Source organism: Mustela lutreola, chromosome 7 (genome assembly GCF_030435805.1).
Source record: "Mustela lutreola isolate mMusLut2 chromosome 7, mMusLut2.pri, whole genome shotgun sequence".
Lineage (NCBI taxonomy): Eukaryota > Metazoa > Chordata > Mammalia > Carnivora > Mustelidae > Mustela > Mustela lutreola.
In genome coordinates, this window is record NC_081296.1 from 44900488 (window position 1) to 44927795 (window position 27308).

General features: G+C 33.6%; 1 protein-coding gene across 10 annotated transcripts in view; it reads left to right on the forward strand.

The window, feature by feature from the left end:
* TCF12 (transcription factor 12) overlaps positions 1-27308 on the forward strand; it is a 393556-nt gene that overhangs the window by 317643 nt on the left and 48605 nt on the right. For 7 of the 10 annotated variants that reach the window (XM_059180608.1, XM_059180606.1, XM_059180611.1 and 4 more), the window contains 2 exons: positions 25913-26018; positions 27087-27226. In XM_059180608.1, the coding sequence (XP_059036591.1) occupies positions 25913-26018; positions 27087-27226 (246 nt within the window). Of the gene's footprint in view, positions 1-14261; positions 14415-25912; positions 26019-27086; positions 27227-27308 lie in introns of those variants that run through there. The other 3 variants (XM_059180614.1, XM_059180616.1, XM_059180615.1) reach the window with 2 other exon arrangements.

The window sequence follows — 27308 nt, forward strand, 5'->3', positions numbered from 1 at the left end:
GCTTCTGTTTATGCTGACAGTAGCCACTGTTCTGAACAGTGTCTGAATTGTATCAGTATAGATAATAAGCTTTTAATCCATAGTTCTAAGATGTTCATTTTTGTGAGGAGCCAGTAATGTCTTTGATCTTATTTTAAGACAGAAAGTAGAAGGATACGTAACCAGTGAGTAAGTTCTATGTAGCCAGTTTTTTGTACTGATGTGGTTGTACAACCATATCAATATTTATTATTTTCTGATGTCTCTTATTTTTTAAAAAATAAAGATGTAAAATAGAAATAAAATAAATAAAAAATAAGAATAAGAACGTCTTTTTTTTTTTAATATTCTTTTTAAAAAGAACAAATGTCTGAATTTCAGACCTGCCTTTTAAGGTTTATTAAACTCTTCAGTTGCTGGTATTTCAGATCTTTAATACTTCACAAACCAGATGTAGGATAAGACCCAATGTGTGTTTGTGTATAATTTGTGTAGTTTCTAAAGTATATGTGGTAGTTGAACTTTGTGACTACTTTTAGAGTTTAAGCCTACTGTCAGGATGTTCAGCATCAGTAGAACCATGGAAGGGTTTTTGTTGTTGTCATTTGAATCTAATAAAATTGAGGATTATTTTTACAAGTATAGGAAAGAAGGAACAAATTAAGAAATTCCAAATTTTATCACTGGGGATGTTTGGGGCTCTGAATTTCATTCTAAGTTAAGGAAGGCAGTTATATCCTAAGTAATTTGCTGACCTGAAATTTGCCATCTCTGATACTCCCTTTGTTTAACCAGTAGTGATTTTACTTTGAAAAGTCATTCAAGGACTGTTATGCTATATAGATAAATGCATAGTTAGACTTTTAAGCATTTTAAACACTGTTAGTCCAACAATAGTTTCTAATTTTCCACTGTTTCATTTATTGAGATTTTTTTTATATTTTAAATTTATTTTTTATTATGTTAGTTCACTATACAGTACATCATTAGTTTTTGATGTAGTGTTCCATGATTCATTGTTTGTATATAAAATATATTTTAAACAAATTTTAATGTGTTGACCATTCAGAGTTTTTGTCTTTTATCATCTGTATTTGTTTTGTTTTGTTTTAAGATTTTATTTATTTGAGAGTGGGGGGAAGAGGAACAGAGGGAGAGAGACAGGCAGACTCTGTGCTGAGTGCATAGCATAGCCAGATGCAGGGCTCAGTCTTACAACCCTGAGATCATGACCTGAGCTGAAACCAAGTCTGATGCTTACCCTACTGAGCCACCCAGATGCACCCATATGTAATTATTTTAATATGTAATGCAACATTTCTATAATATGCCAACATTTTATTAGTGTTCAAGAATAATTTGATTCTAGAAATTATGTTTCTGAAAAATTTGCTGCTAGAACTTGCTTATCTCTTTGTTAATAGCCTATATTTCTACTCTACATCAATGTGCTTGACTAGGAGTCAGCAAACTTTTTGTGTAAAGGATTATGTAGTAAATATGTTGGGCTTTGTGGGCCTGATGGTCTCTGTAACAACTGTTCAACTCTGCTACCAGAACATGAAAGAAGCCACAGATGATACATAAATGAATGGACATGACTGTGTTCCAATAAAACTTTATTTGTAAAATCAAGTGGTGGGCCAAGTTTGGCCCATAGTCATAATTTGCCAACCCCTGCATTAGACTTAACACAAGTTATATGCTTAAAGTTAATGCATTCTTACTCCCACAGTATAGTTTCTGTGAAAAACAGACTCAAAGAGAAACAAAATTAAATAAACTTAAATATTTTTAGGTCTGTTCCCTGGTTACTTATGGGCTTTTTAGATTCATTATCTGATAATATTCACTAGTCCCTTCTTCATGTCCTGAAGGCTCTGGGCACTGAGCTAGAGTTTATTGTATTGATAGAAACTTTCCAGAACTGTTATTTACCTTACTCTAACTATAATAGTGGTAAAGCCTCAATGTATAAAGTGGGTGGTACAGTTTCATAATTTTTCTGGATTTAAATGTCACATGAGGTAATATGCAGGAGAGTTCATTACATCAAAAATAAGCCTATGAATATATATATTAATAAATGATTATTTTAAACAATTGGGTTTAAAGTACTTAAATAATTTGATTTTGATATAAACAGCCCTACTATAATTTTTTACCTAAACTTAGATACGTGTGTGCCCAATCATCATCTTTTATCCTGGTCCAACTTTCTCACAGAACCCAAAGCTAAAAGGTTGTTCTAACAGCTTGAGAAGCTGTTAGATTGTGATTGATTGTGAAACAGATTCTGTTGAAACATGAACACTTCTAAACATAAAACCTTCATATGAAACGTAAGAGAATCTTCCATCCTGTGACTAGAAAAATCACTTTTTCAGTGTTAATATTTATAAATTTAAGTTAATATTTATGGCTTATTTTGTTCCCTTTTTAGCTTTATGATGGCCAGTATTAATAAGAAATAAGTAATTAAAATCTTATCAAGTTTTCTGACTTGTGCTTCATAATTTGTAAACTATGTAACTTGATACTATTTGAAATCAAGTTGATTTTTTTCAACATCACCAAAGATATTTCTATATTTTAAATTCCAGTAATTTGAGGGCGCCTGGGTGGCTCAGTGGGTTAAGCCGCTGCATTCGGCTCAGGTCATGATCTCAGGGTCCTGGGATCGAGTCCCGCATCGGGCTCTCTGCTCAGCAGGGAGCCTGCTTCCCTCTCTCTCTCTCTGCCTGCCTCTCTGCCTACTTGTGATCTCTGTCTGTCAAATAAATAAATAAAATCTTTAAAAAAATAAATAAATAAAATAAAATAAAATCCAGTAATTTGATTAGAGTTAGAAACAATTTGACACAAGAGTGGGCTCCATTTACTAGATCTTCAGTTAGTGGAATATGAATCCAGTCAATAGAAGTCAGTAAATTTATATTAAGTGCTTATTATGAGAGAAGAATTATTTAAGACTTTATAGATTTAAGTATGAATAAAGCATGGACCCTCGTACCCTGTCTTCACGATGCTTATAGTCAAAACATAACTTCAGCCTTTGGAAAGAAGTAACTTTGCAATTTTTTTCTATTGAGTAATTGTTGCCCTCTGGGCCTATCCAGGAAATGCTTTTTGAATTAAATTAAAAGGATAAAAATAAATACTGTAGAGCCATTATTTTATGTTATCTATGATAGGGAACATCATCTGTTAATGACTTCCTGCTCCAAGCTGTACTTTTCATCTTCCTGCTACTCCAGCTATTCAGATCATCAAAATATATGAACTTACTTCCTTTGTGTAAGAAACTGAATTATTTGCCCTACTTTTTCCTCCTCATTTATGCAGTTAATTCCTGGTTATATACAATAGTAAGAGTAAATTTGTTTAAAAAATAAATAAAATAAATTACAGGTAGTTCAGCCATTACTCTACAGAGCACTAGGATTGACCTAATTAACAATATTTGGTCATGATCCTCATGTGACAGAGGAGTATGGAAAACCAAAATACAGGAAACGTACTCCTAAAGGGGAAAAAAAGTTAGTTTCCCTGACACAAAAATGAAACAGTGGTTATCTTCCCATACTAAATTCCTCATACTAAAATTATCTTCAGAAATTAGACCATTTGTCATCATCTGTTGCTTTCATCATTGTCCAGGCCCACCTTTTTTTTTTTTTTAAGATTTTATTTATTTATTTGACAGAGAGATAGCGAGAGAGGGAATACAAGCAGAAGGAGGGGCAGAGAGACGGAGAAGCAGGCTTCCTGCCAAGCAGGGAGCCCATTGCAGGGCTCTATCCCAGGACCTGGGATCATGACCTGAACTGAAGGCTCAAACTTAAAGGACTGGGCCACCCAGGCACCCCTGTCCGGGCCCACCTTTATTTCTTTCCTGAATTATGGCAACATCTTCCCAACTAGTCTTCAGTTTTCCTTTAGTCATTTTTTTAACACAGGAAGAGCCTTTTAAAATCTGAATCGGATGATACTCTGTTCAGAATCCTCCAGTAGCATTTCTTACCACCTCACAGATACCATATTCTACTAATTTACCCTCTACCCACACAGTTGCCCTTTTTTACTGCTCCTTAAATATATCAAGCCTGCCTTGGGGGCTTTGTATTTATTCTTTTCTCTGCCAGAGCACAACTTATTTAGTATCCCTGTAGTTAGTTTTCTTACCTACTTTTCTCTTTGATCATATATCACTTTATTACTAGGCATCTTGACCATCCTACATAAAATGGTAACATGTCTCCATCACCCCCCTTTTCTAACCTATTAAATTTTTCTCTATAACACCTATTACCCTCTGATATACTAGAATTTGTTCATCTGTTTTAGCCAGGAGAAACTTAATAAGGCAGGAGTTTTCTTTATGTTGTTTATTGCTTTATCTGCAGCACCTAGGTGCATAATAGATGCTCAGTGAATACTTGTTGAATAAATGAACAAACTCAAATGATTTGCAGTATAGGCATCGCTCTTCTTTCACCCTGGACCATGCTCAGCTGAGTCATCTCAGAAAGCACAAACAACATACTGGGTAATCTGAAATTAATTTATCCTTCAAGATGAACTAGGTTTATTTTATCCATCTATATTATAAGTGTTTAACAAGCGTAAACTTTGTATAAAGCTTTTCAGGGAGGAAAAGAAAATCTCCACAATTTTTTATCAGAAAAGTGGAAGTCTTTTTAGTGGCAAAGATCACTGAAATTCTTTCCATTTATATAGAGTCTAGCCCTGTGTTAGATATTTTAGAGTTAAGAAGATCTGCATTTGGTTTTCCATGTGAGGTTTTAGCATTTGATAGCTGTGTTCTTATATTCCAGTTTTAACAGCAATAATAGTTTGAACCTTTATATTTATATATATTTATTTATATATGTATTTATATATTTATTTATATATGTATATCAATTATTACAATCTGAAATAACCAATATTAGGCTAAACAAGTATTCTCAAGATCACACAACTGTAAAGGTACTATAGTATTGCTACCTGCTTTTCATTCTTTACTTTCCTATTGTATCTAGTAAACTTAACCAGCCTACATGATTATTACCTGTTTATAATCCACATGACAATCTCTTTTATCGATCTACTAAATTCTCCAGCCAAAAGGCACAAAGAAGCAACTTACAGGCCCAAAATTCTTTATTACAGAATAGAGCAGGAGCCACAGCCTACTTAATTACCATAGCCTCCCCATTGACTCCTTAACTTTTTGTTGCTTGCTAAAATTATAACAAACCGTCTTTGTAGAGGCCTACATGTATATTTCAAGGACATAGCCAAAAATCTTTTGTTTTTCAGATGATGCTATGTCAAAAACATAAAATGTCTTGCATGTAGATCGAATTGTACATTACTGAGAAATCAAAATTGTGGGGTCCTGGCTGACTCAGTTGGTGAAGTGTATGTTCTTGATCTCAGGGTTCTGAGTTCCAGCCCCATGCTGGATGTCGAGATTACTTAAAAATAAAATCTTAAAAAAAAAAAAAAAGAAATCAAATTGATACTGAGCTAATTGAACAAAGACAAAGTTAGATAAGAGCAGTTACCTATTGGTACAATGTTAACCTCATTTTTTTTCTTTTTTACATTTTTAGACACTGCATAGCTATTTTAAAAGATGTTAGTTTTATCCTTTTTTAAAGATGTATTCATTTGTTTTAGAGAACACAAGTGAGGAGGAGTAGGGGAGGGAGAATCTCAAGTAGACACCATGCTGAGCATGAGCCTGAAATGAGGCTCAGTCTCACAACCCTGAGATCATGACCTGAGCCAAAATCAAGAATTGGACTCTTAAATGACTGCACCACCCAGGTGCCCCAAAAGTTAGTTTTAAATGAAAATATTACTAGGTAATAGAAATATATAACTAACCCCTTTAAAGATATTTCATTTGCTAGCAAAAATGTTATTAGAATGTAAAGCATTTAGAGTCAGCTTTGGGACCAAGAAGTTGTAATTATGTTTTTGAATTCCATTTTGGATCAACCTTTCATGTAAGGCTTTTAAGCTTTTAATTATGCCACTCACAGATACAATTATAAAAATACAATTTAAGCTTGGTGTGGACAGTGGGTCTCATCTATGCCAGTGAGTCACAGCCCTGGGTCTTCAAAAATAATAATATAAGAAGATGTAAAATATTTTTAAAAACTAACAAATTGTGTAGTTTGCTGAAATAAAAGTATCCAATCTGTAAGACATCACATTTCTTTCACTAGAATGATTTCAGCTCAGCATGGCAAAGTTTCATTTCCCCTTTAATCAGAAGTTCTGAATGAAAGTTATATGGCTTCATTGTTTTTTTATAGATTTTATTTATTTATTTGACAGAGATCACAAGTAGGCAAAGAGGCAGGCAGAGAGAGAGAGGAGGAAGCAGGCTCCCTGCTGAGCAGAGAGCCCAATGTGGGGCTCCATCCCACGACCTTGAGATTATGACCTGAGCCAAAGGCAGAGGCTTTAACTCACTGAGCCACCCAGGCGCCCCTTTGTTGTTTTTTTTAACAGGGAAAAATAGTCGTTATAATTTAATTTTAAAAATTGAGAGACAAAATTCTTGCAAAAAAGGGATTCAGTGTTTTGAGGTGGAATAGATAGTAAAAGATTTTATTGGTGGTGAAATGGCTGTGAAATCTTTGGGATAATTTAATGCCTGTACTTTGCAGAAATGGAGACTTCAAGTCAGGGAAATGCAATGTCCTACCCTAAACTCTAAGAGACAGAGCTAAAACCTAGATCCCTATCTCCTGACTCCTAATCCAGTGCTCTTTTTCATTATATGGTATGACTCCATAGTTCTGGAACCTGAGCAGCCTATCTCACAGAGTACTATGAGTGGTAGGGAGAATATTTCTGCCATATTATATGCACTTGCAATACAGATACTGTTGACCTTAATAATAAAAGTTATTTTACCAGTAAAAATGAGTTTATTTGGGAGTAACAGAGAATTGCAATTCACGACAAACAAACTATGACAAAACCATAGGTAAGTCCGACAAAGGAAAGGAATGTTACTTTAGGAAGAAAAAGAAAGCTGGGAAGGTTGTTTTGAAGCAAAGCCCCTTAGAGAAAAGCAGGATTTCAGGGTGAAGATTTCTCATTGATGAGCTGTGGAGGTAGTCAGTTTCTTATAGGAAATGCAATATAAGTCTTTCCCTTTGGGCACTGTAAATGATGATTGTTCCAGTTGAGTATTCTTCTTTTAGGGCTCTATAATTGACAAACCTTCTTGTAATTGACATTGACTGATAGGGCTCCTATTCCAGCCTCCCCTCACTTCAGTGAGGTTTCCTTTTAATAGTTTTCTAGTACATAGAACAAGTAACTTAACAGGTTTCTTTTTTCAAAGTTTTGTATCTGTGACCTAGTCTGTCTGATAAAGGACACTTATTGGGGTGGCATTATTGCATTTCCCAGTGAAATTATGTTTTGTTTTGTTTTGCTTTGCTTTGTCCTGTGTTGAACTGACAGCATCTCTTATTTCCTCCTGTTTATGATACCCTTCTAGATGTGTTTTCAAAATGAACTATTAATTGACTTTTCTTGAGAGTGTTCACCATAACTTAATAGTAAGAAACCATTCTTTTTAAGATAGCTTTTTCCATAAATTTGGGACCTGGGTGACTTCTTCCAGTGACTATATGACTACTTGATTACAGATATGAGGCAGGATGATTTGGTGGACTCTAGATATTTAATTAATTATAGATATATAGTATTTAAAAATTACTGCCACGGACAAGAATTTTTACTGAAACTAAAATCATAGATTGGGGCCAGATATAGTTTCATGTATAAATTACTTAGAGCTTTAGGTTGCAGATTCTTGAAATGACTGTGGCCTAAAATGCAGGTGTTACTTTTGGTCTCTTTAAAAATAAGACTTAGTGCCCTGTTGCTGTTCCATTTCTCATAAATTGAAAGGATCTAGTGCTTTCCAACTAGAAGAAAAAAACTATAGAAGAAACAAAAAGAGTTGTGTGGCACTTTCTCTAAGTGAGAGCTAACTTAACCCAAGACCACATTGTTTACCTTTTACAGATGATTTTAAATAATAGCTTTGTTTGCTTACAGTTTTGTTGTTGGGTTGCCTAATAAGTCGATAGTGAAAGACTTTGTCTTGAAAACTCTTCAGAAGTGCTGGTTCATTGAGGAATTTGAAAACCTGGGTGTCATCCTCCTCATTGTTTTTACATGCACACACACCATTAGGCAGCCCTGTGATTGTAGAGCCATCTGCAGGAAAGTTATCAAGTTGCAGCATAGTTAATGATTCTCTTACCATGTTATTTCAAGTGGCAAATGAGAAGTGACAAACTGCAATTCATGTGGGGAAAGAAATGGAGAGTCAAGAGATGTAGGAATTACTAGGGAGGGGGGACCCCCTCCTTTAATTTTTCAAAGAAAACTGCTTTGTCATGGTGAGTTTGTGATCAAAAGAAACAATTTGCTTCAGGTTTTATATATTCTCAGTAATTACAGTTCTATCTCATTTGAAGGGTGTCTAATGATAGCCTTTGAGAGGCTTTGTATGATCTGTCAGCTCTTTTCGTATTGATATCAGGAGGATACTATTTATTTACCCCAAAATGAGATTTATTTGATTTCTCCTCCAGGAGTTAGGGTTGTTTTATACACATTCTCATTGTATTCATATGGTTGTCAAAGAGGAACTAAACAAGTGTTCTTTTGCCCTATAAATGCAGTTTATATAGCTGGTTCTTACCACTGGCTATATAGATCGTTGGTTTCTGTTTTGTTAATCATTAAGGATCTGTAAAACTCAAGTTAGACTTGAGATATTTGTAAAGAAGCAATAAGAAATCTGATGTTCTGTGTCTGAGACAGGTAATATGATTTGTGAACTTAAGCATTGTTTTTACTCTGGTCTGAGAAGTGTATATTTATATGTGTGTTGATGCTCCTCAGATCCAGTCAATATAAAAATAAACTGTATCAGTATTCAGACCAGCCTTCAATATCATACATTAAGTCTGATTATTATTTGGTTTGGCTAAGATTTAGGTACTCAAAATTAAGGCATAATTGGAACAGTTTTTTCAGAGTATCACCTGAGGAAATAACACTCAATATAGTCTTTGATTTTAAAGATTTCATACAGTGGAAAACAGTATTTGGAGGCCTCTTTACTGATTGAATGGTATCAGCAAAATTAGAATGACACGTATTGGAAGATGCCTTACATGATTTAACATCAGTAGCATTATTATCTTTAAATAATATGCCTTGAATGTTAATCATTTCATTTGAAAGAGATGCATTACCTTTTAAGATTATTTATTTATTTATTTATTCATTCATTTGTTTGTTTGTTTGCTTGTTTATTTATTAGAGAGAGCACAAGCAGGGGGAAAAGTAGAGGGAGAGGGAGAAGCAGGTTCCCCACTAAGTAGGGAGCCCAATGTGGGGCTTGATCCTAGGACCCTGTGATCATGACCTGAGCCAAATGCACACACTTAACCAACCAAGCAAGCCACCCAGGTGCACTGAGAGAGAGAGATGCATTATTTTGCTAGAGTTTTATATGCTGGTTTTCTCCTTGGCAAAAGTAAATTTTCTAAATTGTGAAGTTTTTAGAAAAAGACCAGAAGCAACCTCCTGAACACTTAGGAATGATTTTAGTAACAAAGCACCATAAACTAGAACAATCTACAATACAGTGTTAACATATAAAGCCTGGTATTGTGGTATCTGATTTTGTTAGCCAGCCTAACTAAAATACTACACATTGGGGCGCCTGGGTGGCTCAGTGGGTCAAAGCCTCTGCCTTCAGCTCAGGTCATGATCCCAGGGTCCTGGGATCCAGCCCCACATGGGGCTCTCTGCTCAGCGGGGAGCCTGCTTCCTCCTCTCTCTCTGCCTGCCTCTCTGTCTACTTGTGATCTGTCAAATAAATAAACAAAATCTTTAAAAAATAAATAAATAAATAAATAAAAAAAATCTTTAAAATAAATAAATAAAATAATAAATAAATAAATAAAATACTTCACATACTATACATTCATTCACAAGTCATCTCTCTATAACCTAAATCAGGATGAGGAGGCATTAGGGAAGGGCCTTTTGCTTTGAATCTGCCTACTCATAGATTCTATCACTTATTATCCCTCTTAAACCTATCCTCACCCCACCTCCCTTGCATCCATTAATTTATTCATTATTTACTGAGTTTCATGGTTAAGAAAACACAGAGCTCATTTGTAGAATTATTCACATGTGAACTTTGTTTGGCTTCATCACTCTGAAAGTCGTATTTTCCAGGAATTGATTCACTTAGAAATGATGTTGAAACTTTTCATGAAGAATCTTCTAACGCGTTTTAGATTCACTTTTCTAGCCAGATCTTCTGGCCTCTTGGGACAACAGAATGTTGCCTCCTTGTTTTAGAAAAATGTACAATAAGATTAACCATTAATTGGCTTTTATTAACTAATTAATTCAAGATGTATAATTCAGTTAAAATTTTCTTTTGAAAACTTTTTAGAATTTTAGATTACTCTGAAATATTCTTGCTTAAGAATAGTTTACAAGACAGGTATGAGAGTTAATAGTGATCCAAATAGGGATAAAGAAGAGATAAGAAAATAGATTAAAATAAAATATTGCATTGGTAATTCCATGAAATTTTGCGTAGTTCTCCAGGGAAGATATGTCTGTTTCCCAACCAACAGAAAAATAAGAAGGAAGAAGGAAATTTTGCATGGAGGCTTGGAATTAAACAGAAGCTGCCAGAAAGTCCCTATCTAATAGACTTTTTGAAAACACCGTTTCCTAAATCTTAAGTAAAGAAGTAAAATTGCTTAGGCAAAGTACATTATAGCTTTGTCTTACCTAGTTTAGGTCTGTGCTTGACAGCTGCTGGAATGACAGTAAATATCACATCCTAAACCAATTGAAGGAAGGGGAACTGTATTTGAAAATCGGTGAAATGCAGTAGTCCTCAAACCAGTATCATCAGTTTGTTAATAAAAGATGTATGTCCAAGTCACAGTTTTTCCAGGGTTTTGTGATATTTTCATTAGTCATGTCCCTCATGTGTATAGTAATGCCCATTTCGTTATGAAATTTGTTGATAAGTTTAGATTGTTAGACGAGGTAGCATGAATATTATGTCAGATCACATCATCTTAGAATAACACATAAGTGATTACATAGAATTGTTAGTGGGAACAATATAGGATAAAAAGTGCAGGACAGTTCAGAGCTCCTGTGCAGACTGCACGTCTGTCTGAAATCAGGTTTAAAAAGTGGCCCTGTCTCCAGCTGACTCGTTTTGTCATACTGAGTCACAGGATTAACCCTTGACATGTTCCTTTAAAAAAAAAGGCAAAGATTAAACAACTGCATTCACTAGAGCAGCACTTGATCCATGTATATGCCTTTTTTTTCCTGTAATATGATTCTTCTTAAGAAGAAAAATTGTGCTGCAGCTGTTGCATAGATTAAATTAGAATTTTTTCAAAAAATATTTTTGAGGAAGAGAAAAAAGACATCATGAAAGATCATTTGTAATTGTGATAAAGAAAATGACAGTCTATGCCAACCACTTGTTTTTTCAGGGTAAGGCCAACTTCAAAAAAATATTTGGGGATAACAAAAGACCTTGCCATAACACACAAGTAGACTCTGGGAACATTTTATTTAGATTACCACCGCTTTCTTGATGATTTACTATGTTTGAAAAATTAGTTTAATATCATAAATATGTAGATCTATCTAAGTTTCTGCTTCTACCTTCAATTTCAGCAGTAGTGTATACCAAGTGAATATGTTGTGTACTGGGGAAGAGGAAGGTGTCTTAAATACACATGTATGGATTTTGTATCTCTGCTTTTGAAAGTAGGAATGAAAAGGAGAAGCAAGAGCTTTTAATTACTTAACTCTGTTTAGAAACTATTGTGTTTCACATTCAGATTTCAGCTTTAATAGCAAACTTCTCCAGTTGCTTAATAAATTACTTTAGAACAGTAAAAGATTATAGTGTCTGACTTTACTCTCAACTTTTTTTTTGCATATTATTTATTCATTTCAGAGTACCATTTAGTTGTCTCTAAAATAAAGAACTGTTGATGAAATACTAAAAATTTCATCTGCTTTAATAGCAAAAATTGTATAGTTGGGTTTACATTATATTGTTTATCAGACAAAATAGTGCTCTTTTCTGGCAAGCCCTAGAGAAATGAGCTTTACTGTAAGTGGATTTTGTTGTTGTTGTTGTTACCAATGTATAAAAGTTGTCTCAAGTTGGAGCATGATTGTAGGAAGAAAATGTTCAAGTATTATCAGTGCTTGTGGCTTCCTTCTTTTCCCATTCCTCCTCAATTTCTGTTCAAAAGTGAATTTTTAAATTTTTTGTTATTAAGAGAAAAAGGAAATTTTATTTTAGATGATTGATTTCCCTTCTTTTTTTTTTTTTTTTTTTTTTTTTTTAAGACTAGCTGTTCTGTCAGAGAACGACTATATCTATGAAAGAGTAAAATTTACTTGAATAGTTTTAAGGCTTGGCATTGTTAATTGTAAATCAAAGCTTTTTACACAGTTCTCTAAGGATTGAAATGGGTCTTTGTGGTCTCTCAGGAGGGGAGGAAGTTACAAACCACTCTGCAGACTGGCATTTTAATAGTCTGCTGTACAGTGATGTTCTTTTGCAGCTGCTGCTTAGTCTTTTCTGTATCTGGAGAATGTGGGGAGGTTTTATTGTTACTCCGATACCATCAGCTTTTAAACATTGTGAAGTTAGCTGGCCTCATTGTCTGATTTGGTTTTATTACTATAATTTAATCAGTATGTTTCATAAGAATGAGTTGAGTTTTTATTTTTTGCCCTCTTATTGAATGTTTCTGGAATATTTTTTAGAAGACCTCTGCTTCATGAAAGGTGCCTTTAAAAAAAGGTGATGTGCCCCTTTTTGCAGCTTGTTAGTTCTCCTCTGATTAGCAAAGTTTTGTTAGAAGCTACAAGGCACGGGGAGGAGAGAGAGTAATACAAAGAGGTTTTGATGGGGAGGAAAGAGAGAAATGTTTCTATTTTGTTTCTCTGGATTAGAATCCGACAAATGCAAAGACAAATTGAAAAATTTTTAAATAACAAAGTAATATGTGGGAAAAATATGTATTTGCAAACAGTGCCTAAAACCTTTTGACTTAAAAGAATAATAAAATGTTTAAGTCGGTGAGACATTTATTCCTACATCTTATTTTTCCTTTTTGAGAAATCTGATCATTAACATAAAATATAAATATAAAAAATATTGTTTAAGAGCAGTAATAAACATGGAAGAAAGACATCTAAGAAACCTTTTTTGGTTTATCGGCTGTAGTACACATCTTATCTGTTATACATACCAGCCTTTCATACTTTTATATAAGGTAAAACAAAACTACTACTATTTATAAGGGATAATAAAACTACTGTATTTAACTACTAAATTGCTTTTACATATTAAATGGTCTAGAAGATTGTAGTCCATTATAAACGTTAAATTGGTGTTGTGAATGAAAAATTTAAGGACATCTATAACTGAAAATCTGTACTAATAGGTTTGTTTTTAAAAACATTTATTTTCAAGATAATTTTTTTAAGTTTTTATAATGAACTTTTTCATGAAATGTGCTCCATTTAACATTTTTTTCAATATGATATTTGTAACTTAAAAAAAAAAATCATGATTTGTTCTAGCTAGTTAAGGGGTACTTACTTGACGGGTCTGCTTTCTCCCGGAAGTGATTTTGTACAAGGCTTAACTGTCTAGATCCTTCTTGTTACACATGATTCAGTGTTTCCAATTCCTGATAGCTTGATCATGTGTATATCAAAGTTGGAAGCAACTTTAGACCAGGCCAGATGGTAATGTTGCTAGAGGTGTAGCAAGCTGGGTTTTCCTGCCACCTGTACTCTAATTAAAACTAAAAACAGATTAAGAGATGTCAGTTTGCCTTTCTTTGAGAGAGAGGTATATATATCATATATATGACCAAATTAACAATTTGGGATATTTATTTCTAGGACACTATATCTCTTTTCATTATTTAGCATTCCTAAGTGACTGGTATTTTTTTTTAAATACCCAAATTTTGTCTTACTGGTATCCTCCACGAATGCAAGGACTTGATAGAAATTGAAAGAGGTTACTTACAGCATAAACCCTCCCTCTCTGCTCTGTGAGTTGGTTCAGTCCTATTTTGCATAAGTTCCTTTTGAGTAGATCCATGTGTGGATGCATAGTGCTGAAGACTTAACTCTGTTTGGCTGTGTGGATGTATGTCTTGGAGAGAAGCTGTGTGCATTAGCTGCAAACTAACCTTTTCAAAATCAACATGTATTGTGCTTATCCTGTCCCTGGAATGGGCAGCAATTCTTTGATGTATTACTACAATGGGAAAACCGTAAGTCTTTTTCTTTGTTCATATAGCTTCTAACTGGCTTATTTAATGGAAAACAGTGTAAATTAATTGCTTTTTACTAAAACCTGTGAGGTTTTATCATTTTCTGCAATACATTTAAACTGTGTATTTCTTTGTAAGTAGTGTCAGTGAAGTTGCCTTCGACGCTGTTACTAAATAGTTGTTGGCTTTTATTTTTAAAATAGGATAGAAAATAAACCTGAATTTGTGAGTTACTATTTTTAATGCCTGATGTCTTTACTAGCAATGAGCTTGAAAGTACTTATTTTTCAATGTTTTTTTAATACTGTAAACATATAATCTATATATAAAACACATACACTCACAGAGAGAGAGGATTGCTTGATGCTTTGTAGATAGAAAGGAAAGATGAAAGTCATCTTGGATATTCATAAAAATAACAAGTATGAAGCTCTGGGAATGATTAGGGAAGCAGTCAGCTAGTGAGGGCCGTATTTCCTGTTTGGAGTTTCAGGTCCAGAGCCTGACTTTACTGGGATACCATCTGTTTCCAATCAAAGCAGAATTTTGACCCTGTACAGATTCATAAAATAAATCACTGTTTTTCAAAGAATGCATTTAAACATTTTCCAGAGAATGTATTTCTGGTCAATTTATAGCACATGGTTAGATGTTTTAAAATAATACCTTTCTGTGTTGCTAAGCAAGACTTTTCTATTCTTCAATCACTTAGTATTATTCAGAATGTTTCTGCAAAAGAATCTTTAAGTCAGAGGGTTTTATATATTCTAAAAGTGAACTTCACTGGAAGATCAGCAGTTACTTTTATAAGATCATTGATCAACATAGTAAAAATGTTGTTCTAGTGAATTACAATCTTGCGTTTATGTCAGAAATTCAGTATTTTCCTCCTCAGTCTTTGTAAAAAAAAATTTTCCCTCAGGTGTCTTATTAAATATATATATGACTTTGGTGATTTTGTTGTTTTTGTTGGGAGTAAAGGCATTTTTAATGTTAATGTTTGAAGTTATAAAGAAAATACAATCACATTTTCCTAAAATAGGTGTAAAATCAGATATATTAGTTCCTTCCCTTTTACCAGTTGAAAATCTTTTCCAGTAGCATGTGGTTCTAACCAGGGTACATGAGAACTAATGAAAGCACTTTTTCATTCTCTGACTGCTTTGGGAAGGCCTCTTTGGACTCTGTTAGCAATTGGTTGTTAACTTTAGGGTAAGCTTTTCTAATAGATGATAATCAAGCCAAAATATTGGAAACCCATTAAAAACTATATGTTCACACTATGCATATAAGCAGAGCTTTGGAAAATGTGAGCAGTAGCTCTAGAATGTAAGTGAAATTACTTGATCTCTGTATAGCTTCCTTGCTAACTGTCTTTAAAGTGTGAAAATTCTTTTATGTCCAATTCTGAGTAAAATAGACATTTTGAAGATTGTGTGTGTATGTGTCTGTGAGTTCAGTAAAATTAATTATACAGGACCTCTGAAGCAGAGAGCCTGTAACTCAAATTGAGTTTAGATTTTATTCTTTCAAGCGCACAGAACACTCTATTACAACATTTCTCTTTGTTCTACATTGGGTTGGGGGCAGGGGACAGCTTTGATTGTATTAAGTATTTCCAGACTTACGGTAGATGACATAGCTAGTATGATAGAGAAGTGTAGCCTGAAAATTGATAGCCTGTGCCTGATTTAGGTCAAAGGTGACTTTTATGTTCTTGAAAAATGCACAAAGAGCTGATATATTGCTTAGTTCTCTGTATCATAAGGCCCTAGTCTTAATGTATTTTCTTATATATATTTTACTTTTACCACCTCTAGTTTCTTTTATTCTCTTATTAACTCTTCAATAAGAAAATGATGTAGTATGTAATTACATTATCCAAAAACTATGTGAATGCCTCATTTTCCTATATATATAGGGGAATGTCTACATATCATGGTAAAAACTGACACTTTAACTTAGAATTTCCGGTCTCTAAGTGAAATATACTTCCTTACTTCAGTTATGGAATACTTATATAATCTTCATAGTGAACAAGTTAAATTTAAGCTCACTCTTTAATCCTACCTTACATTTTATTTTAGATGATAGGGCAGATTAATAGTTTGAAATACTAACAAGTTCCCATTGATTTCATTTTTAAAATCCCATTGTGGGTATTAGGGAGCAAGAAATCCTAAGTGGTCCTGGTCTTAAAGTACTTTCTCTTTTTTCCAGTTTTTATTTTTAAGTTTTCAAGTTGGTTTCATGCATTTAAGGGTGGTTGAGGTACTTTAACAGTAAGACTGAATAGTCTCTAGCAAAAAAAAAAAACAAAAAACAGATTAATGAGAGAATAGGCTTTCCATATTTTATTAATTAAGATTTTCTGATAGCAGTATATTGTTTGAAATATAAAGGCTTGAGCATCTATATGCAGAAAAGCCAAGATGTTAACCCTATTTTTCCCACTATTCATAAAGAAAGGGGTTAATGATCTGTATCGTATGTAGCCTTTGTGTACTTGTATTCTATAACATACTATAAAATATTAATATGTGTTTATCATAAACAGGAAACTGAAAACCATTTGGAATATCAATTTTTTGAGATTTAAAAAATAGCAAGGAAAAATGAGTTTCTGAGCTCTTATGTATAAAGAACTTGGCCTGCATTCAGTTTTCTCATTGATATGACTAAATTGTGTCCTTTATGCAGAAAGGTAGAAAGTCTTAGAGGTAAAGGAAGTAAAGTTTTGGGAGGAAACTGTTTTCTTCATCTTGAGGATTCTGGAGTTTCGGCCTGCCTTTGATCTGATCAGCCTCCATTTTCTAGGCCTTGAAATGAAGAGATTCTACAGAGTGTTCCAGGTATAAAAATTGTAGCAAGTACAGACATGATGCTCTTTTAATTGTATGAGGAGATTATTTTAATCTTATGAGAGACAACACAGAAATCCAAGTTTTGAAACTCAAGCTTAGAAATACATTTTTAATATTGAGCTTCTTTGGATGGAATCTGGGAAAGAAGAGACAGGAACTAAAATGATTATAAGGGCTACTCTGTGTCAGGAACTACACTGAGGGCTTTATGTTGACCTCATTTAACTCACAACCACTCTGTCATTTAGTTGTTACTGTCATTCTTTTATAAATAAAGAAAATGAGGTTCAAGGAAGTTAAGTGATTTGCTCAAGCCCCAGCCAGTTAGTAAGTGCTGAGGTCAGAATTGAACCCAGATCTGTCTCCCAAGAGCAGGTTTTCCTAAGGGCAAGTTAACTAGCCTTCATAGCAAAGGGCCAGACTTCATTTATCCTTACTATAATTTGTATCAAAATATACTACACTGGAAAGAAAATGTAACAGGAAAACACAAGGCCATTCTTATAAATACTTAATGTATTTTGCATATGTAATAAGACTAATAGTTTTATGAATGCAAATTGATGTGGTCAGTCAAGCAGATATTTATTACTTTCTGTTTAAGATGAAGAGCTTTAAACTAGGTTTGTTTAAAAACTCAGGAAATCAGACTAGCGGTGGTCTCCTCTTTTAATAGAACTCATAGTACTGAAAATTTGTTTAACCATGGTTTTGGCACCTGTCTGCCCATGTAGTTTGTATTTTCATAAGAATTAAGAGTAGGAAGCAGCTAAAATTTCATTGTAAATACATCTAAGCCTTGTGTTGCAAATAAACACTCTCACTTAATAAAGCACAGAAACCAGCGTGAAAGTATATAGAGCTACATTTCAGTTCCATTGGGGATTTATTGTTAATTAACATGAGAGAGGAAAGTACAACTGAATTAATTCAAGTTTCCAGCTTGTCTCTAGGCCCAGTAGAGTTAAACCTAACATTTGTATGATGAGGAAAACAAGAATTAATTTAAGAATTCTATAAAGATACAATGCTAACGACATAGAAGGACAAGGACTTTAACTTAAACCTACTTTGATTTTTCTCCTCTTTATCAAACTACCTGAGATTATATTCCAGACATAAGTCCAAGGATTTTTTCCCCTTTAATTTGTGGACACAAATACCAAAGAGTTAAAACTATAGCTGTTGCCAGCAGAGTATCTCATCACTGGTCAGCTTTATTAATATTTTAGAAAGAAACTTATATCCCTTTCATGAATGTTCATGAATGTGGAAGAAAGAGATCAGGTTCTATATTGTTGGATCTAAATTTTTTTTTAAATGTAGGCAGCTAAGGAGTGACATTCATTGGTTTGTTTACTATATTATCCTAGAACACAAGTTTCAAAATCAGTCCCTTAAAAATTCCATAGTTTATCTCTCGGGAAAAACTGTGGTCATTATAACAATGATAGCAATTATAAAAGGAGCAGGTGAAAAATGCCCAGTGATGTTAAGATTAATACAAATGTGCTTGACCTCCTAAGACATTTTTCTCACAATTGAAAACCAGTTATATCTAACTATGCTTGTTAGACAGCAGAACTAGTAATTTATTTTAAGCTGCTTTGTACTGAAAACTAGAATTTTGTTTTCTTATTGTTAGGAAATTTTACTTTATTTCATCCCTAAACATGTCTCTGAGAATTCTTGGGAAAAGACATTGATACTTTTATTTAGGAAAATAAAAACATGCATTTTTTATCCCTTTTACTAAAATACCAGTTGTGTTTTTAGCAGGCTACTTAGGTAAAAAGAATCCTTGATAGAGATGGCTTGTACGTCCTTGAATTAGTCCTTGTACTTCAGACATTCTGTGTCATGATGCCTTTGGTTTTGATTCTTACTGAAACTGTCTAAACATTTTCCCTCTTAGGCTTGGAATTACCATAAAAACTCCAGTAGTAGATTGGACTTTCTGGCAAAGTGGCAAAAGTTCTATTTTTATGTAATAATAAAATACTAAAAACATCGAAATATTAAATGTTATCTAAATATTCTTAGATATTAGAAAATTCTTAAATTAGACTGTTTCATAGATTTGTTTAAAAATGTTAATGTCTTCCTTTGGGGTTATATTTCTTTTAATTTTGATTAGAGAAGGAATAAGGAAATTGGGAAGACCTAAATTTCAGAAACTTCAAAAATTTGCCATTTAGGTTAAAGATGCTTTGTATTTGAATATATACTTTGGATCAGTATTTATATGTAAATTAGTAGAATAAATTAGTAGTATAATGATAATAAATTAGTAGTATAATGGACCCAAAATGATGAGAAAAATCAATAGGGAATTGTTTTTAGGAAATTTCTTAAACTTCTTCTAACACCTACCTAGCACCCTGCCTGAATCAGTATAATTCTTAAAGCCAAATTTTTTTTTTAAGATTTTATTTATTTATTTGACAGACAGGGATCACAAGTAGGCAGAGACACAGGCAGAGAGGAGGAAGCAGGCCCCCTGCCAAGCAGAGAGCCTATGTGGGGCTCCATCCCAGGACCCTGAGATCATGACCCGAGCCGAAGGCAGAGGATTAACCCACTGAGCCACCCAGGCACCCCAAGCCAAATTTTTATTTATTCTTTTAAACAGCCTCTTTTTACAAAAATTCGGAAATAGAAACTGTTGTTTGTATTATTGTGTGAGGAACTTGAATAGGTTAATCAGCAGTAACTAAAAAATAAATTCTTATAGTAATTACCTAGTTTTTCTTAATTTTTAAGTGTTGATCTTTAAACATGCATATCTTAAAAATAATTGGCCCGGAGGTTTAATTACATTTTTTTAAAAAATGGGCTTTGACTTAGGTTGTGGTTTTCTTTTTCCCAGTGATCTAGACTTTTTTTTCCAGGTTTTTAGATACTCAGGTATGTCTTGTGATATTCGTATTGTTTAATACAAAATATAGTTATATAAAAGTAAGGTAAATTAAGTGGATGTTCTTGTATTTAATATTATACTTTTATTTTGAAATTATGATGGTAGGGTAAACTAGCCAAATGTTTTGTTCTGTTATTTTGGTAAGTTGATAAAGACTGTACTGAAGGTGATTTGTCTTATTATTTTAGACTTTTCACATATTGGATGCCCATGTTAGCATGTATTGAAGTGTTTAATGATACTTACTAGAATTTAAAGAAAACTGCTATTCAAATCATCTTGACAGTAGGGCTAATAGAAGCCTAAACATAATGAAATTCTGATAGAGATTACTGTATTAGAGCATGTTCAGAAAAATGGATAAGCTCCTCCATCTTTCTTTTTTCCAAATCAGTTGACGATGTTCCTAAATTGTTTGACAGTTTAGGCTGATTTTGGTTTTCATAGGCTTTGGAGCTTACAAGAGTCCAAGAATATTTCTTTAAAAATAATTTATATAATTCTAAACCGAGTAAGGAAAAATGATCTAAACCTATGTTGTTCAATATAGTAACCACTAGTCACATGTGACTATTTTATTAAAGTAAAATTAAAAATTCAGTTCCTCAGCTGTACTATTCATATTTCAAGTGTTCAGTAGTCACATGTAACCAGTGGCGACTCTGTTGTATAGAACAGATGTGGAACATATTCATCATCACAGAAACCTCTATTGGATAGTGTTCATCTAAAGCATTCCTCTCATTTTCTGTGGAAGGGTATCTTAATTAAGATTTATAGCTATTCTCACATACTAAGGAAAATTCCCAACTCATCTCCTCATCATTTGGGATATTTAAAAATATCAGCCACCACACAAGCTATGGATCTATTTTTAAAGGCATGGGGGGTGACATCGTCTTTTAACCCATCACTGGATGTGACAAGATTTAAAAAAACAAAATGAAAAAGGAAAACCTGTCTTTTTAGCAAAAGCTACTATTTCTTTGCATCTTTTCTCAAAAACTATCAGAAAATCGTTATGGCTCCCTGCCTGACAGGGATGTTTCCAGTATTAATCACAGGAAGGATGCACTAAAATCAAGAACACAGTGCACAGTTCCAGCCTTCGAGCTAAACAGAGAATGATCTGCCCTGAATTTGGAGTTATCCATATGACTAAACTGAATCATCCAAGCAAGTAAAAAGGCATGTTTTTATTAACTTGACTCCCAGTTGGTTGAATGAGCTAAAACATCCCAAGGATAATTGTGTAACCACTGTAAAGAGTGATTATAAATATTCATCCCTGAAATGCTCTGTCACTCTTAAAAAGTAAGTTTGGGTAGGATGAGATGAGGACATTAAAGATACTGATGTGGATTTGTTCTGTTCAGCTAGACTTAACAGGGAGGTATCTTAGATTTTCACTTATATTCACTCAAATTGAAATAAATGGTATAGTTCTGTTCACCAGAAACTCAGAATTTCTCTCATCACAATTCCTAGAGGATAAAGTGGGAGTAAAGAGGATAAAGTGGTAACAGTTGTGAGCCTGACATTCTGAAATGGAAGTTAGAATTCTAAAGAAAATTTCTAAATATCAACCACATTCTAATGGAATATCTTAAATTACTTAATTGTACTTTTTTCTAAGATTTTATTTTTTTAATTAAGTGAATTAAGTTAGTCTCTAGACCCAAGGTGGGGCTCAAACTCACAACCCGAAGACCAAGAGTCACACACTGTACCAGCTGCAAGATGCCCCTCTATTTCTCTTTTATTTTTTAAGATTTTATTTATTAATTTGACAGAGAGAAATCACAAGTAGACGGAGAGGCAGCCAGAGAGAGAGAGGGAAGCAGGCTCCCTGCTGAGCAGAGAGCCTGATGCGGACTCGATCCCAGGACCCTGAGATCATGACCTGAGCCGAAGGCAGCAGCTTAACCCACTGAACCACCCAGGCGCCCCTCTATTTCTCTTTTAAATAGTTTGATTCCTGGTAGATTTTAATCATCTTAAAGCATATGTAAGCATATATATTCCTTTCTCTTAATTTTAAGATTGTTTGTTGTGATACAAAATCATACTTAAGATGTAAACGTATGATTAGATCATTAACTAGGAAAAAAACTGGCATCTATGTGCAGGTGATCAGATGACATAAGCAGTCTGGTTTTAATTTGTGGCCAGTACTGATTGTAACTAAAAGAGACTTGCTCTTTTTGTGGAATTGGCTGACTATTTCCCTACATCTGGAGTTAATAAAGTCTTTGAGACCACATCAGTTGCGCTTTGCCGCGGGAACTCTTTGATCTGAAAAATTGAGACTGGCACAACTGCTGCTTCATAACATTGCATCTATGTTTTTGCAAGCTATGGTTAAGATACCAAAAGTAAAGTTATTTGGACAGTGTTAGAAATGCTGTTAGGTGGGCCTCTTTGAGAATAACGTTTTTAAAACATTTTTATTATGATTAAAAACTTTGAACGTATGTTAGTAAATAAATGATAAACTTTTAATAGCTTAGAGTTTTCACCATTTTCATTTATAAGGTCTATCTTTTAAGAGTCTGTTTATAAAGACTAACATTAAAAAACTTTACATCTAAAATGAGCCCTGTTTTTTTCCATACAGCTTAAAAGTTTTACATAGGAATAGGACAGTCTCTTCTGCTTTGGCGGTTTATCTTGGTTTCCTTGTTTTCCATGACAGCAGTCATTAACCATTATCTGATCAGCATATTCTCCTTTATTTAACTCTGATTTGTAAATCAGTACAGTCAGGTTTATCCTTTACTTGCTTTTATAATTGCAAACATTTCGAATTTTCTAAAGTGTAAGTATATCATGTGGAATACAGTGAATTGAATGGGAATAGGATATGTAAATACAAACTGACAAATTATGCATGTAAATTGACAAATTATGTAGATTTTTTTGTATGTGAGATGACACAACTCACATCTCAACTGGAGATGACAATGAGATGACAATCTCAACTGGAGATTTTTTTCCATAAGTTGGAGGCGTACATACTGTTTCAGTCTATAACCTAGATAGGATTAGAGAATTTTGTATTTCATACTTTGAGATCAGTGATGGTATATACAGTAAAGAAGCATTTGTGACAAAAAGCATATGTTCTAATGTTTTCTTCAAAATTTTATCTCATTTGTATTTTCTTACTGGGTCTTTGGATTTACTTTATTCTTCATTGTAGTTTCAGCCTAGTTTGGAAAAATCTTTGTATAAAGGAGACAAAGGACATCTGGCTGTGGCTAAGTTTAGACACTGAAACTTGATTAAAAGAAAAAAGTGCAAAATTCCTTTCCTGAAAACTTTTCCTGCCCGTCAGTCTATATAATACATTCCAAACACATTTGTATATACCCATTTATTTCATTCTGACATTATCTTATGTAATAGCACTAAACTAGAAAAATACATTTAATATGTGTAATGGGAAAGAAAAGATATTTTATCTGCCATATTCCTTTATCTGCGATCTTTCTAGGTAGTTCTTGGGAATCCATCTTGTCTCAAACTACTCAGGTACCACAGGTGTGGGGGATGTTATAGGAAACTAACCTAAATGCCGGTTCACTGAAAAGAAACACCTGTGCTAGTATGAAGCTGACTAGCAAAAAATGTAAAAATAGACTTTTTAATCTTTTATTTAGCATGAGTTGTATTTATAAGTAGGATTATGCGGACAAAAAACTGTAAGAAACACCATTCAAGAACTGAACAAGGGCAATATTTTGTAGAATAACAGCTTCTGCAAGAATGACAGAAATGATTGAGATACTGTTTGCTAATACTTGGTGCTTACTGTGCTGAGCATTGTATATGTTATCTCATCCGATTTTTCCATCAACCCCCTGATGCAAGTACTGTTAGCACCATCTTAGCAATGAGGAAATTGAGTCTTGGAAGCTTGGGTAATTTGTCAAGAGTCTCCATAGTTAGTTAATGCCTCAGAGAAAGAATAAATGAATATAAATAATAGTTCATGTAAAATAAAATTTTGGCTCGCATTTTAATCTCAGTGTGTATGCTTTCTCAACTTTTTTATTAGTGCATAGACATGCTTAGGAGAAAATACCAGACTATGTGGAAGGACATAAAGTAAATGTCTTCCTTCCCAATTCAAAGTCCAGAGGTGCAACTATGCACTAAGTTTCTTATGTATAATTCCAGAAATTTTCTATGCTTATGATTTTTTACACATGCTCCCATAACTTTAACAAGGTGACTACTTTCTTCCACTTAAGTGAATATTTAGGATGTGTATTTTAGAGTGACATTTATTAGGTGTACCCTTATCTAACTAAACAAAAGAAACCGGTTTCCTACACTGTTCACAATAGGACACCTCTCCATTCTTTTGGCTCTTGGTTTACTTTTGCTTTTAGAGAATGTGCATTACCTTAGTTGTTGTTTATTTGTTTTCCTTCTTGATTTTAGTAATCATCATGAGAATGGCCTTATCATGCTTTGATTATTAAGGTTATTTAGATGCCCATTTAGTTTTGTAGGGAAGTGGCAATGATGGCCATTTGCCAATTCAAAATGTTCATAGTTTGCTTATCTGAAGCAAAGGTTACCAAAGGAAATTAATACTCCTCTGACAAATTGAGTTTTCTTTCTTTCTTTCTTTCTTTTTTTTTTTTTTTTTTTTTGAAGATTTTATTTATTTTAGAGAGAGAGCTTGCATTCACATGATGAGTAGGGATAGGGAGAGAGCAAGGAGAGAGAGAATCTCAAGCAAACTTTGCACTGATTGCAGAGCTGGTGCTGGGCTTAGTCCCATGATCCTGAGATCATGACCTGAGTGAAACCAGGAGTCAGACCTTCAACTGACTGAGCCACCCAGGCACCCCTAAATAAGATTTTTCTTAAAGCTATGCCAGACTTAAAAGTTTACTTGAAATTAAAATCCCTCAGCAGAATTTTGTTTTAATTTTGCTAATCCTACTAAGTTAAGCAAGTTTCTGAAAACTTGCCGTGTGTCTTTTGTGGTTATCCTTTAATAATAACAAAGTATAGTAACCTTTAATCTAACTCATTTTAACTTTGATAAAACTTGAAACAGTGAAAAGAATGAATTTTATGAACCCAAAATTTATTTCATCCTGTATTCAAAAGACACTTGTTTCCACCACCACATTTTGAATCATGAGCTTATATAGATTTTGGGGTTTTATTCTTTTTTTTTTTTTTAAGATTTTATTTATTTAACAGACAGAGATTACAAGTAGGCAGAGAGGCAGTCAGAGAGAGGAGGAAGCAGGCTCCCTGCTGAGCAGAGTGCCCGTTGTGGGGCTCGATTCCAGGACCCTGGGATCATGACCTGAGCCAAAGGCAGAGGCTTTAACCCACTGAGCCACCCAGGAGCCCTAGATTTTTGTTTTATAAGCAAAGTAAACCTTTATGACTTTATTCAACCACTTGGTGTAATTATCACAAAAATGCATTATGGAGATATTTGGAGTAGTATTTTTCTCTAGTAATCAGCTAAAAACAAATATGTAGATTGTAACCAAGTTAGGTTATTATATATAATGGATTTAGTTTCTTTGGTTTCTTTGGATTTGTGGCAGTCCTTTATAGATATTAGTTAGGTCTTTTTAGGTCCTTTATGAAGCTTTATGAAATACAACACTCATTTTTCATAAGTGATAAATATGATTGTCATTTACATTTTAATTAAATTTTCTGTTTGATTTAAGGTATATGCACCATCCCCAAATTCAGATGATTTCAACCGTGAATCTCCTAGTTATCCATCTCCCAAGCCACCAACCAGTATGTTTGCTAGCACTTTCTTTATGCAAGGTAAGTACTGCCAAATAGTTGTCAATCCTACAGCAGTTATCTGTTGTATATTAGCTAATATTTAAGATTGTGAGGAAAGAGAATACCTACAAAGGAGTTCAGTTGTTATTTATCTAAGTATTTTTGGCTTAAGTAAATCAAAATTTAGGTTTAAAATTTCTAAAGATGTTTTTGCTGATAGCACTGTAGTTGGACTATCCAGCAAACCATTGGAGTGTCGCATCTAGTATTGGTCAAACTTATAAAGGACTTCAGTTAAGAAAAATGAGTAGAGCTACTCTTTCTCATTTTAGAATTTAAACGAATGAAAGATATTAACGATTCTAGTTTCTTATTTAAATTACAGACGCAAAAAAAAAATAAATAAAAAAAATAAATTACAGACGCTTAGCACCCCTACAATGATCAATATAAAGAATGAATATCAAAGAACAGAATAAGACTTGTCAAGAGAAAAAAGTATTGCATTTCCTTTAATTCATTCTAGCAAATCATTTTTATTTGTTCTCTTGCGGTTTTGGACTATGGGAAGCATATACTATGGGAGCAGTAAATCACTACATAAACGCTTCCTTGTCTTTACACTGATGAGTGAAGTCATTGCTAACACATTTCATTTGAAGGCTGTCTATAATATAGTCATTATCAATTACGTATGTTTACTCTTAGAGAAACTTCTTTATTCCACAGTTTCAGAATGTTTGATATAATGTACATTGCTTGTTACAAAGAATTTTTTGTATATTGATGATTATACCATTTAACCAAAATTAAATCCAACCCATCCCCAAATTTGAGATTTTTATTATCTTCTTTGATATGAATTTAAATCTTCCAAGGATTTCTATAACAACATGCCTACTACAGTTTAGATTAGTTTTTTTCCCCCTCTAACTATAAAGCTTTGTTCCCTCTTTTTAAATAGTAATTGATGGAAGAAAACTAGATAGAAGATTGGGTTGGAAAGGGTTGGGGAAAGGTATCTGGAGGATATCCTTTTGAGGTCTTACAACATCATCAAAATAAATTTTAGTTAAGAAAAATTTTTTATTTCTCTTTTCATCTTAGATGGGACCCACAATTCTTCTGACCTTTGGAGTTCATCAAATGGGATGAGCCAGCCTGGTTTTGGTGGAATTCTGGGGACCTCCACTTCCCACATGTCTCAATCCAGTAGTTACGGCAGCCTTCATTCACATGACCGCTTGGTAGGCTATAACACATGACTAGGGTGCAAAAACACCCTATCCTCACTTGAGTTTCTCTTTGGATTATAAGTGTAAGATTTGA